The sequence below is a fragment of the Eleutherodactylus coqui genome, chromosome 7 (assembly GCF_035609145.1).
Source record: "Eleutherodactylus coqui strain aEleCoq1 chromosome 7, aEleCoq1.hap1, whole genome shotgun sequence".
In the NCBI taxonomy this organism is placed as follows: domain Eukaryota; kingdom Metazoa; phylum Chordata; class Amphibia; order Anura; family Eleutherodactylidae; genus Eleutherodactylus; species Eleutherodactylus coqui.
This window is the reverse complement of record NC_089843.1, coordinates 145,936,681-145,950,468: the sequence shown is the minus strand read 5'-3', so window position 1 is coordinate 145,950,468 and position 13,788 is coordinate 145,936,681. Positions and strand designations below refer to the sequence as shown.

Genomic DNA, 13,788 nt, shown 5'->3' with positions numbered 1-13,788 from the left:
AGCTATGTAGAAGTAGAGTGTTTTCTTATAATGTCATGCATTCTGTTATGTTTTCTTCCCCTTTGACACAGTTTCCAGAGGAGGTAGATGGTGATCTGTTGTCAGTTTCCATTGATGGTCCATCTCATTGCTCATCCATTAGTGATGGTTCACATTCCATATTCAGTTCCCCCAACACACCACAAGTATTTTCACCAGGCATTCCTTTCCAGACCGAAGAAAAGAGAGAGGACACTACTTCTTCATCATCAGAAGACTCTGAAAAAGAGGAAGATCATGACCGAGAAAAGATGTATATTTACAGGAAACCGCAGTAAGTTTCTTTAATTCGGGTGCAAACTAGAAAAATAGATTTTGTCCACCAAATTGTCTTTTCAATCTATTTTTTAATATCCGAGTTAATCGTTTCAAATCTACATGTTTAAGATCTGCTTCTAGAGCAATTGTTCCACTAACGTGAGGATGCCATGCTGTTCTTGTAACACTCAGACTGAACAACCGCAAGAAGTCTTCTGGATTTGCTGCAGTCCATCAGCTTTTTACAGAGCGCTGGCCATCTACACCGTCCAGCCGAAATGTATCCGGCACTGCTACTGAAAGGAACATCGACTTTGAGCTAGACATAAGAGTGGAAATAGACTGTGGGAAATGTGTGCTACACCCCACAACTCTGCAACCGGATCATGATGATATCAGTTTACGACGGTAAGTTTTGGTCATCCATAGTTAGCTGGTTAAATATATCTGTAGGTGTTAAAAAGCTATATGGCTGTGTAAGTGCTTATACTGAACCAGCGCAAATCCTTGCAAAAACACTGCGTGATAGTTGGAGGAAAAAATATTTATTGAAAATGTAAAATCTGTATTCTAGTTTGTAACCACATACTTTTATAGAGTTCTATCCTAGTCATATGCTTCTGTAAAATTGGTGCTTTATTTTTAAATTGTTTTTTTTTTTTCTTTAAGCAATTTACAAACCAAATTTAAAGAGAATGTGTCTTTCTCCCTGACATCTGTTTTAGTAAATACTTCTGTACCCCATGAAATAATGATTTTGGAGCATCTTTTCTAATGCCTTTCTTTTGTGCCATTCCTCTATTGTTCCTACCAGAAATTTATGAATAAATTAAGCACTGGGTGTTGCCACTCCCCTTTGTCTGTACATAGTCAGACAAGGGCAGAACTAATTAGCAGAGACACACCCCAACTGTGAACATCACATAACTACTGCAGGAGTTTCTGGGACCAGGGCAGCTGCTGAGGACTAGTGGTACCTTTAAAGGGATTACTACTAAAGGGATTACGACATCCCAGAAAACCCCTTTAATCTTTTACCCACTTCTGTTGTGGAAGGATATTTTTGTGTTCATGGTATTTTTGCAAAAACCAGGCTACTACTATTTTAATTCAAAGAAACCTCAATGACTCAGGCAGAGAGTGATCAAGGTTCATATGCACTAGCATTAAAACCAGGGGTTTAAGTGCTGTTGCTCAAGACACTCAGTTGCTTTGCATCATCTTGTTATTTTGTTAACCCTTTGCAATCCAATTTTGGATTCAGGGTTTCCTAGGGGGCTTTCTTTTTCTGCCATTATACAATGGCACCATCTGCTGGCTAGAGCCAGTACTGCAGTATGGGACATGCTAGAGAAGCCCCCGACAAGAGAGCGTCCAGTAATATACAGTAAGAATACCCTGCCGTATGTCTTCCGACATCGGAGCTGTACAACCTTCAATCAGAACGTCTTCAGACGTCAGACAGTGGATTGGAAAGGGTTAAAGCAATGCGCTCCCTGATGCTATCTGTCATCTTGCTTCTCAGTGATCAGCCATAAACTCCTGATAACATGATATTCCTGACAAACTTTAGTTGACTAGATATTTGCTGATGTGTTTTCAGTCTCTGTGAAGCTGCAGGGGATTGTGATGTGTAATATATATATATATATATATATATATATTGTGTGCCTGCTGTAACATTCATGGAGTGTATACGGGTCACTTTTTGTGCAGGAGTTACGACAGAAGCTCGCGAAGCCTTGATCAAGACTCTCCATCTAAAAAGAAAAAGTTTCAGAACAATTATGCATCTACCACTTACTTGCTGGCTGGGAAGAAGGTGCCATCATCTTTACAGACTAAAGCAAGTGACTCTGATACCACAGTCTTTTATATTCCAGGAGTTGATGTAAAGGTACATTCAGATTCAACAGTTGTGACATAGACTTCTACATGATTATGAATTTAACTTTATGTAGATATAATTCATAAATTTCAGCCGGGTTATTAAGCTTTATTTTTTCATCATAATGTTGCGTTTTAATTTTCTAGTGGGGCAATATATACAAACAACTGTACGGAGTAAGGCCTCATGCCCACAGCCGTGGCAGACTCCGCTAGCGGAATATCACAGCGGAGTCCACCACGGCGCCCCCAAAAACCCCCATACTCACCTCCCATGACTGCCGCATTAGTCATGTCCCTTGTGCTGGCGTGCATGCGCAGAACAGCGCACGACGTGCCAGCAGTGCCACAGTGGAAGTATAGCATGACAGCCAGCTTCCATTGACTACAGTGCAAGCCGGCCGCACGTATTCCCACGTATTAGAACATGCCGCGGTTTATTTCACGTGGCGGAATTCTACAGTGTGAACATCAAGCTATTAGGTTCAATAGAACCTAATAGCTGCGGGACAATGCTGCTTATTTCTGCCACGTAAAGTGCCGCAGAAATCAGGCCGTGGGCATTAGCCCTATCATTCTCATCTGTGATATTGTACTCTAGTGTTTGATGATTGGATATCCCAGTAGATTACTTAGGTCGAATGCACATGGCCGGGTCGGATTCCGCCGGTAAGATCTCACAGCGGAATCGGACCCTGTGCCCCGGCGGTGACCCCCGGGTACCTGTGCGATATCTTCTTCTCTGTGCTGCACATGCACAGTGTAGAGAATGACACATTGGCAATGATGCGAATCCGCTGCGATTTCGAAATTGACATTGACACTAGTATTGGACATGCAGCGATTTTGCCTCCCTTGAGCGGAAAATCGCAATTGATTTTTCCTCATGGACATGGAAAAGCATTTTGCATAGCATGTCTATGGACAGTACTTGCTACAGGATCCGGAGCGAACGCCCGCTCTGGATCCTGCAGTGCAAGTAAGCTCGTGTGCATTGGGCCTTAATGGACTTAAGACAGTTTTAAGTACCGGTATATATTTTTGTGTGGAACCTAAACTAAAACAATGTACCAACTGTGTCTGTACGTTTCTGTGTATTTCCCATGGAGAGTTGGCTGGGCACACTACTGACCAGTACATATTTCTCTACACTTTCTAAACTCTACATTATGGATTTCTTTATCCCCCCCTCCATTTGGATACAGTAAGGCTCTGTTCACACTGGTGGAATCTGTGTCGGATTTCTCCACACTGATAACTCCTCATTGCAGAAGAAATCTGCAGCTGAGCCATGGATTTCTGCCAGACATTCACTTGTATACCTGTGGATTTAGCCAATTTTCGAAGTGCAAATCCACGTGCAGATTCAGCCTCAAGAAGTGACATGTAACTTTTTTCCTTCACAAGTGGATTTAAAAGCTGTGTGCTGAATATAATCTGCGCTGTATAGACAGGCTGTATGAGAACATACATGTCTTATTCTGAAATGCTGCGCTGTTCTAGAATAAACAATATTTGAAGATCTAGCTCGGTTGAAGCTTGGAGTCGGGGGGCAGCGCGGCAGCGGCCTCTCTCTGCCCAGATTACCTAGATTGACCGCTCACTCCCTGTTTATGATCCAAGCAGGGAGAGGAGGGCGCTGTGCCAACCCCATATCCTCAAGCTCCATTCAGCGTGGATCTTCAAAGTACGTATTTCAGAGTTAGACATGTTCTCTATTTACATACCTGTCCTGGGTTCATGCGGTCTGTGGTTCATGCAGCATGAACCTGGTGATACGTTTCATTTATGGTCTGACATGGAATGCCATTCTGTTTTGACTGGGGAAAGTTTGAATAGTCCTCAATTATATGTAATATATACTAACAATATGTGTTTCTCTTTAGCTGCACTATAACTCAAAAACCCTAAAAACTGAATCGCCAAATGCCTCAAGAGGATCCTCTTTGCCAAGAACCCTTTCAAAAGAATCCAAACTGTATGGTATGAAAGATACTGCAACACCTCCTTTACCTAGTACTGTCCACAGCAAGACTAACACCTTATTACCACCCCCTCCCCCACCTATCCCCTCAGGTACTTTGTCTATTGTGTATGTAACTGCTTTCATTTTACCTTATTTCATCCCTCATGGTTGTAAACCTCCACGATCATATAATAATAGTCATGTGGTGTACAAGTAGCATTGTAACAATCTCTATAGGTTATTGTGGCACAGCTACTTTTTCATTATGTTGCTAAAAGTTTCACTGTATCTTGTTTTAATACCGTATCAATCTTTTAAAACCATAAGTTAACAAACCATCTCCTAATAGTATGTAAAATTCTTCAGATAAATGTTGGCCTGACAGAGTGGATGAACAAAACACACTGATCTGAAAACTTCACTGATGCATATTGCAACTTCAGTCAGCCCATCTTAGAAGTTCGATGCAGGGAAGAGCAGGAGCTCAGTTGTCTGATGGCCGCTGGGCTTCTGTTCTAATGGCCGAGTGTGGAGGGATCAAAGAAACCTCCAATCTTGGCCATCTAACACCTTAAATGCCATGGTCAATGCAGACCGTGGCATCTTAGTGGTTTACAGAGGAAGGAGATTTCTCTGTCGCCCACCTGCGATGCCATCACGGAGTGCCCATAGGTTTACATGGCAGCTGGAAGGCCTTTGGGTCTTCTGTATTGTAAGCTAGCCTGTTAGATCATGCTAGAGGCTTTTACATTGTTCCTTTTGTAGTAGGGAAGACAAACTGATTTCAGCCTGCTGAAGGATGCTTTGTAAAGTAATAAGCATACATTGTTGTATGAGTGAAATTATAGCACCGGACAAAAATTATAGAATGCTTTAGCTGCCCTTGCACCCAGCTCCTTTGAGGCAGAAATGGCAGTAAGGGTTCCCCAGCATTGAAAATGACTTAAAAGGGTCTCCCTGCAGTAATAAGATTGGCAATCACTAAGCTTAAACTCCTAAGCTTTTGTTCAGAGGGAAGAGGGGTAAGAGGAGTGAGCTACTGGAGGGAGACGGAACCAGAAAGTCACACAGACTGTTTCACATAATAGTGAGCATTTACTTGTGTTAGTTACTAAAATCACATCTACACTGCTTGGTACTGCTGTACACTGTCCTCCATGATTCTTTTACTTATGAGGGTGTGCTACAGAGCAGCAATACAAGAGAAGATATCCTACTTTCCTATGCATGCAATGTATAGGAGACATCACAGCAGCTAGACCCCCAACCACCAGCTCAAGGAACACTGAGAAGTAGAGATTGAGCCTGCAGAGGCAAGAACCAATGTCCTTTAGCCAAAGCTATGAATCCTCTAATGCATGTGGGGGTCTCCCAACTCTCTGCCAATGGCAGATGTTGGGGAAGATGAGGATCGAGTGGTTGGATTCTAACTGCCTTGTCCTTTTGTTCTTGGGGAGTTAAGCTGCTGCCAGAGGTCTCCCCTCTTTATATTCAGAACACATGCAGGTTCAACTGAGCCAAGCATGCATGTGTATGGGGGCGCCGGGCAAGATAGCTGTCGGCTGAACGGAAGTGTCGCCAGCCTTACACAATTAATGAAGGTTATACAAACAGCATGAATATGAGGTTTCATTGAACTGTATCAGGTTCTTACTGGAAATGCTAAAACCTTAATTTAGTTTGGGATATGCACGGGTTACTGTTAAAATTGCAAGATAGAGATACTGCTTGCACAGTGCTTCACTATTAACCCTTTCTTTGCCAAAAACACATGTAGTGCATCATGACTTCAAACACATGCCATGGCTAGAATATATGAGAGAGAATTTACAGATTAAGATCGTAATAAACACAAGACATTTCAGATGATGTCAGTATTAATCTAGGTTCAATATTTTGGGGCGCAGAGCTTGTTTGACATCACAGAGTAGCATAAAAATTTTGTTTTTGAGTAAGGAAGGGATGGTAGGATGGAAGCTGAAAATGTCTATTGTTATCTCTTTCCCCTGTAGAGCTTCCAGAGAACCCAGGGGGTAAGTTCTTCTTCACCCCTCTTACCAATCATACAAGATATGGGTCCTCTGATTGTGGCATTTTTTGTGGGTTTGTTTTCTACTGAAGCATGAGGCGTTTCCAATGTAATCGCCCACTACCCCATAATCAGGACATTTGTCCACTCCATGATTAAAATCTTTACTGGCATCTTAATCACTGATATATTTGGCAAACTTCATTCTGATGAATATGTGATGATATGTGCATGTAAACAGAGGCTTAAGCTGTATGTATGAACTACGTATCCCTGGTAGTTTTTGTACATCTCTAGTTCCGCTTGGGTCAAATATTTTTTTTGACCCTGATGATCTTTTTCTTTTTAAAACATTTTGTACCAAATTGTTATGCTTTGATGGAAAATTGCATGAAGGGGCCCATGATTGGAAAGTGCAGGGTAGCTTTTCACAAGGAGTCAAGTATTTTCAGATATTGTGTACAGTGGGATAAAATGAATTTATACTCTAGTATTTCAGGCGTTATTTGTTTTAAAAATTTGAAGTAAAAAAAATGTACTGGCAGCGAAAGGGGGATTAAGTATTATGTTGTGTATGCCAGATTTCTGCATATAAAAGTTTAAGTTTTGTCGTGGATGTCAAAATTGCAACTTTTGGAAGTTTTACACCAGATCCCCACCCTACGTTTTCAAAAAAGTCCCATCAGATTTATAAATTAAGCCAGAAACTGACGTAAATTATAACTTAAACTGGTGCAGGTTTTAGTCTGGCGCATGAAGGTGTAGCTAGATGTGACATAAATTAGGAGGCTTGTGCCTTTAAATACATTTTGTTACATGGACACTAGCGCAAAGCTTACTTAAACTGGCATATGAATTGCCAGTCTAAAAGTGTACCTTTACATGGGACGACTGTCTGGCTCATATGCTATTCAAGTGAATGGAAGCCGAGTGGGCCGGGATTTCTCCCGCCAGTTGCCCGTCTCCATTCTTAGTAAACAGGAGTCTCTCTTACATTGAGTGTCTCCTTGACAAAATAAAAAAGAAAAGCAATGCTTGCGCTCACGGGAACACAGAAACAATAACTAAATTGATTAGATATATAATCAATTTATTTAAATACACAATATACTGAGCTACGCGTTTCTGCGACTATTCTGTCGCCTTTTTCAAGCTCATATGACACAAGTTAATACAAACTATTTATACATAATTTTAAAAGGAATGGCTTACCAGTCCATGTGCAATAGAAGGTGCACGTCGTTCTCTGAATGAATTGGGTGGAGATTCCGCTACCTGGGAGGGTCAGGTTGACGTGATTACCTCACTCTTTGACTCGCTACATGCGCGTCAATTTTTTCTTCAATAAAACTTTATCTTTACTTGTCTACAGTTTGGACAGTAATTACCTTTCACCGATCTATTTGCTAGCGGGATACTACTTGACATAGCAATTTATGTCTTCATAACATTATATAGTTTATATATTACCACGATCTAGTTAGAATACATTATATAAATAAGAAATATATAATATTACATATGATTCTAATAAATCATCTAATAAATCAATAAAAAAAAATGTTAACATTTTTTTTTTTTAATTATGTACATGATGGTCCGACAATTCATTCAAACATTATAGTAAAATAATTCATTCAAATACACAATTCATGTACATAATAATTTAAAAAAAAATGTTTTACTTTTTTTAATTGATTTATTAGATTATTAGATTAAGTATTTATTAGAATCATATGTAATATTATATATTTCTTATTTATATAATGTATTCTAACTAGATCGTGGTAATATATAAACTATATAATGTTATGAAGACATAAATTGCTATGTCAAGTAGTATCCCGCTAGCAAATAGATCGGTGAAAGGTAATTACTGTCCAAACTGTAGACAAGTAAAGATAAAGTTTTATTGAAGAAAAAATTGACGCGCATGTAGCGAGTCAAAGAGTGAGGTAATCACGTCAACCCGACCCTCCCAGGTAGCGGAATCTCCGCCCAATTCATTCAGAGAATGGCGTGCACCGTCTATTGCACATGGACTGGTAAGCCATTCCTTTTAAAATTATGTATAAATAGTTTGTATTAACTTGTGTCATATGAGCTTGAAAAAGGCGACAGAATAGTCGCAGAAACGCGTAGCTCAGTATATTGTGTATTTAAATAAATTGATTATATATCTAATCAATTTAGTTATTGTTTCTGTGTTCCCATGAGCGCAAGCATTGCTTTTCTTTTTTATTTTGTCATTGTTTGTATAACAAGCCCCCATAATTTTGGGTGGATACTCGTACATTTGCTGTGCGGCTCTCCACGGATAAGGGACTCAGCCTTATATTTCTACACGCGATCCAGGATCATGGTGCCGGTGAGACCTGGACATTAGTCTAGCCTCACCTGAGCACCCGGTGAGTGTTTCTTTTCATTTCACCACAACTGATTGCTGCTAATTTTTATTCTTGGCGCTCTCCTCTCACTTAATTCTCTATTGAGTGTCTCCTGTTTACACGGTCCGGCAGTCACTTGGTTTTTAATTCTGTTAAAAACTAAGTGACTTTGACAGTTGGGTGATTTTTTTTTTTACTCAGTGCCCTGTTCATGGTGATTATCTCCCAAATTTGTTTACAGCAAGAATTCGGGTGGTGATCACTCTCTGTAAATGTACTTTTAAGTAAATATGCCCTAATGTTTTGCCCTACTCACAGGAAATTAATGGACAGAATGCACTAACGAGGTATAAAAGGGGTTCTCCAGAACTTTAACGCCACTCAGTCCTATTCAAGTGATGATAGACCATCAATATTAAACTGCATTACAAGTCATAGCCACTATAAAATGCACTACACTGTGGTTAATAAACAGTGAAAAGGCTGCAGCTCTCCCTCCAGAGCTGCGGCTCCTTCAGTCAACTGATCGGAAGGGGTGCCAATACTCTGATCTGGGGGTGTCAGTAGTCACACTAAGGATTGTCCATCAGTATTTAAGTCTGGGAAACCCCTTTAGGGCACATTCACACATAGCGGAATTGGTTCAGACTTTGTATTTTAAAATCTGCGCCAAAAACCGTGCTAAAATCTGCATCATTGGGGCACATTTTGATGCATATCCACATCAGACTTTACTTTGAATGAAAGCTTAAAATCTGCTGCAAATCCACATCAAAATCCACACCAATTGGTGCAGATTTTGCCACTCGCCTGCACTAAAATCCGCAGCGCAAAATATAATGAGGATTTTGGTGCAAATCTGCTACGTGTGCATGTGCCCTGAAAGTTTAGAATTGTTTTCTCTCTTCTGCATTAGTAGAACCTTATTAATATATACGTTTGTACTTTTAATTTTTACCTTGCAGCCAAAGGAAAGGGAAGCGGTGGAGTGAAAACAGCAAAGTTATATGCCTGGGTGGCCTTACAGTCGCTACCTGAAGAAATGGTCATCAGTCCAAATCTGCTTGACTTTCTAGAGAAAGCTCTGGAAACTATACCAATCACACCCATCGAAAGAAACTATACAGGTAGGCTCCTGGCTTCATGGAATGTATGTGTTTTGGAAGCTCGTTTATAATTGAAGATCTTTTTATTTACATGGGGAAGATAATATTCATAGGCTACTAAGGGCGGCTTATTAAGGCATTTTGATCTAAAGAAGAGCTGGCACTAATGGCCGTCTCCGATCACTGTGGTGTAGAAATGATGGGCATAACGTTTGCTTGTATATTTGCTGATTACAGCAGTAAGTACCCAAGATGAAGATATTGGGCAATTTGACCTCCAAGATCCACTAGAAGAATCAACAACCTCACTAGTATCATCTTCAACATCTGCCTACTCCTCCTTCCCCGTTGATGTGGTTGTTTATGTTCGAGTTCAGGTATGCTTGGTGATTTTGGTACATCGGTGGTGGTGGTGGGGGGGTGTATTGTTTTTTGTTTTGTTTTACTGTGAATACATTTAACACATCTGAAATCTGTGATGTTAGCATGCATTAGCTTACGTTTGTAAGGTTTGTTTCGGTAGACATCGTTGTGCAAACAAGAAAAAAAGTTATAAAGTGGTAACTGTAATAAATGGGCCTGGGTTATGTACACAGGGGGCATATCCTCGTGGGGATTTCCCAATGCAGATCCTGCATCAAGAAGGGATATTTTACTAACTTAGGCCTCCTGTCCACGGGCGAATTTTCACTGCGTTCCCCACAGTGATAATTCGGCTGCAGGGAACGCAGTAAACGCTTTCCATAGACTTACTATAGAAAGCGCACCCCCCGCTGTCCACGAGCGGAGAATCATAGTGATTCTCTACTCACAGGATTTAAATCAGAGCATGCTGCGATTTGCCGCGATTCTCCGTGGTGAGCTGATCTGTCAGATAGGCTCAGCGCAGAGAACCGTCAGCTCTCCCCTGCTCCCCGGGAACTGCTATCTGCCGCGGGATATCGCTACGCCCGTGGACAGGAGCCCTTATTTATCCCGCATGCGGGTTTCAAATCCGCACCACAGTCTATGCATTTAGGCATGGCAAGCTCCTAATTGAATAGTTTGGCTTTCCTTAAAAAGGAGGAGTCCGAGGGGAGCCTACATATCTATGATGACGTAGTTGAATGTATATACAGATGACAACGTGAAAATATACCTTTGTTCTATCTGTGTGAAGGGGTGAAGAAAATATAGAATGTCGCTGATGTAATGAAAAATAAAATCCCTTTTAGATGTGAAAGTCTGCTAAGCAATAGTGATGCTCCTTGTCCTGATAGAAGCAGTCATCATATTCTCATTGCATTACTCTTTTTTTTTTTTTTCCTTCTTTAAGGCCGGCTTCACGCAGGCGTATTTGCGTGCACAAAATTTGCGCGTGCAATACGCTGAGCATAGTACTCATTGTTTTTAATTGATTCATTCGCATTTCCTATTTGCATGCACATTTTAGTCATGCTTAAAAAAAAGGACATGCTCTATCTTTCTGCAAACTTGTGCACCAAGATCCCCATGAAAGTCAATGGGGTGGGAAGGGCTCAAATGCATGTGCAATATGCAAGGAGATGCATGAAACCGTGCTTAATTCTGCTGGAAAAAGAACACATCCGTAACTAATTAGCCATTTTACTGTGTGCGTGTGCATGTTTGCGTGTACGTGCGCATGATGCAAAAAGTACAATAGAATACGCCGATGAGCATGCAATATGAGCGCGAATATAATCTCCATTCTTTTGAATGCAGTCATTCACATGAGCGCTTTTTTTTTTTTATTTAATGGCACAGTGCTGTGAGGTTAAACATCGCTGCTTGTCCTGTCTTTTGACATTCCATCAGATTTGTATTATTTTTCTATTACGGTTTAGAGGTATGCAGGTACTCATAGCAGCTGATTAAGTGCTATGAGTACCTGCACTGTTTTATAAGGGTTATCCTGAGTAGCGTGTTGGACCCACACCAATATTGCGTCCCTTTCCTATACATCTATACTGCGATACACCTGCTGTGTGTTCACTTGAATAGAGTTGTGTTGTAGTTCCCTGCGGAGTGGGTGGCTAGGAGAAGCGGACGTGTCAGGGGGACGTGCCAAGCGATATGTGCCCTTTTGTCATATGGATCACAGGGAATCCACAGGATTGGACTTGGAGTACCATGGCCCATCCTAGTGAAATATCATTTAGTATTATTATGGTTATCTTTCTATTAGGTTTTATAAACTATTTTTACTTTATTACTTTTGTGTGTGGTTTAATGGTTTCAGCCTTTGACTTTTTCTTCTTCTTCTTTCTTAGCCATCTCAGATAAAGTTTAGCTGTCTGCCCGTTTCGCGCGTTGAATGCATGCTGAAGCTTCCCTCTTTAGACCTCGTTTTCTCCTCAAACCGAACTGAACTAGAAACATTAGGAGCAACCTATCCTTCAGAATCCAGTGGTGGTAATATTTCTTCGCCAAGTGGATCAAAACCAAGCATGAACAAAAGTGGGACAGCAGGTATGCAATCTATATTCCACATTGTGTAATTAAACTATTTAACCCCTTAGAGACTAGACTATTTTGTCACACTGGTGTAAGTGCATTTGTGCAACAGCATCCTAATACACTCTGCAGGAGGCGGGGACTAATAGGCTAAGTTACATAGCAGATATGGAGGCCTTTGTCAGGCTTCCGGCTGCCATGGAAACCCATTGGTACTTTGTAGTCGCATTGCGGAGTGCCGATGGGTGACAGAAAGAGCCCCCTGTCATCTGCTTACATGCTATAGTTGCTATTGTTGGCATGCGAAGGGTTAAACTGCTATGATCTAAGGTTTCTCCATTACTGGCTGTTAGAGCAGAAGCCTAGCTGTCAGCCGAGTCACCGGTCCGTAAAAAGGCGTATTGCGGTCTCTAACTGGATAATTCTGTTCACCCTTTATGAAGTCTATTATGCGGTTTGGATTTAGTGGCTTATTTATAAAGATTTAATTTTATAGTTAAATAGAATTCATATGAGGCTAATGATCAGTGTGCAACAGATTTTCTTCGCATGATACTATTTCATAGCTTAGCAATGTATCACCAGATATTTTTTGGTTCTATTGCTTTTAAAATATCTATTTTTCATTTTCGGAACATTCTTTTAATCTCTATAGTCTCCCTAGTATCCTTATCCATAGATTTCTATCTAAATACATATAATGAGCATAAAATATATCGCTCCAAGCAGTCTATGCAGAAAAATATTCACAACCGTTAGGTCATTTTCATCGCTCAGTTGGCAAAACTACAATGGAGCCACATGGTTTTATCACCAGGCCTAGAACTAAAGCAGGCAGGTTCACCGTGCTGCCATTAATACAATCAATACATTACATGCATGAAATGAAGAAAGAATAAAACCACAAGTTATGCTGTATTTCAAGTTATATAGTTAACTACGCAATAGGAGATTAAATGATATTCTGATTTACAGGGCCGTCACCGGTGCTGGGAAGCCCTCTTGGAAGAACAAGACACAGCAGTAGCCAATCAGATCTGACCAGCTCAAGCAGCAACTCCTCAGGGCTGAGCTTCACTGCATGCATGTCTGATTTTTCTCTCTATGTGTTTCATCCTTATGGAGCTGGCAAGCAGAAATCTGCTGTTTCTGGTCTTGCTCCAGGATCAGGCGGCTTAGGTATGATGCATGTCGCAGTACTATGGTTATATGATACACGTTTCTCTGTGCGTATAGAAATATACCCAGTAGCCCTAAAGTTTTTTTTATGGAAGCAGGTTTTGGGCTTTAGAGGAGTTGTCCAGTTGTATGCGCTCGGTGGTGGTCATTCTAGATTGGCGTTATGGACCATCGTTGTCCAAGCGTGATAACTAACTAAACTATTTATGGTCTATCCTCAGGACTGGGCATCAATAGTAGTATTGGGGACCTCCACTGATCAGCTGTTTGCTGGGCTGGTGTGCTCATGCACTGAGCTGATTTATATAGTAAGCAGACTGCTTCATTCCCACTGCAATGGCCTGGCTTGCTATTGAAGGCCAAGTTCCCATTGAAATGAATGAGACCTTGACCTGCATTACCAAGCCAGGCCACTGCAGTGGGAACGGAACTGTCTGCTTCCTGCAGAAATGAGCTGTGTGCACACACAACTACATCTCGGGC

At 40.9% G+C, this 13,788-nt stretch overlaps 1 protein-coding gene across 11 annotated transcripts in view; it reads left to right on the top strand.

The window, feature by feature from the left end:
- Window positions 1-13,788, top strand: part of BLTP1 (bridge-like lipid transfer protein family member 1) — a 240,840-nt gene that overhangs the window by 200,585 nt on the left and 26,467 nt on the right. For 6 of the 11 annotated variants that reach the window (XM_066573794.1, XM_066573788.1, XM_066573797.1 and 3 more), the window contains 8 exons: window positions 72-313; window positions 490-705; window positions 2,014-2,194; window positions 4,071-4,260; window positions 9,532-9,693; window positions 9,910-10,049; window positions 11,943-12,141; window positions 13,102-13,305. In XM_066573794.1, coding sequence (XP_066429891.1) covers window positions 72-313; window positions 490-705; window positions 2,014-2,194; window positions 4,071-4,260; window positions 9,532-9,693; window positions 9,910-10,049; window positions 11,943-12,141; window positions 13,102-13,305 — 1,534 coding nt within the window. Of the gene's footprint in view, window positions 1-71; window positions 314-489; window positions 706-2,013; window positions 2,195-4,070; window positions 4,261-6,162; window positions 6,184-9,531; window positions 9,694-9,909; window positions 10,050-11,942; window positions 12,142-13,101; window positions 13,306-13,788 lie in introns of all 11 variants that reach the window. The other 5 variants (XM_066573798.1, XM_066573796.1, XM_066573793.1 and 2 more) reach the window with 3 other exon arrangements.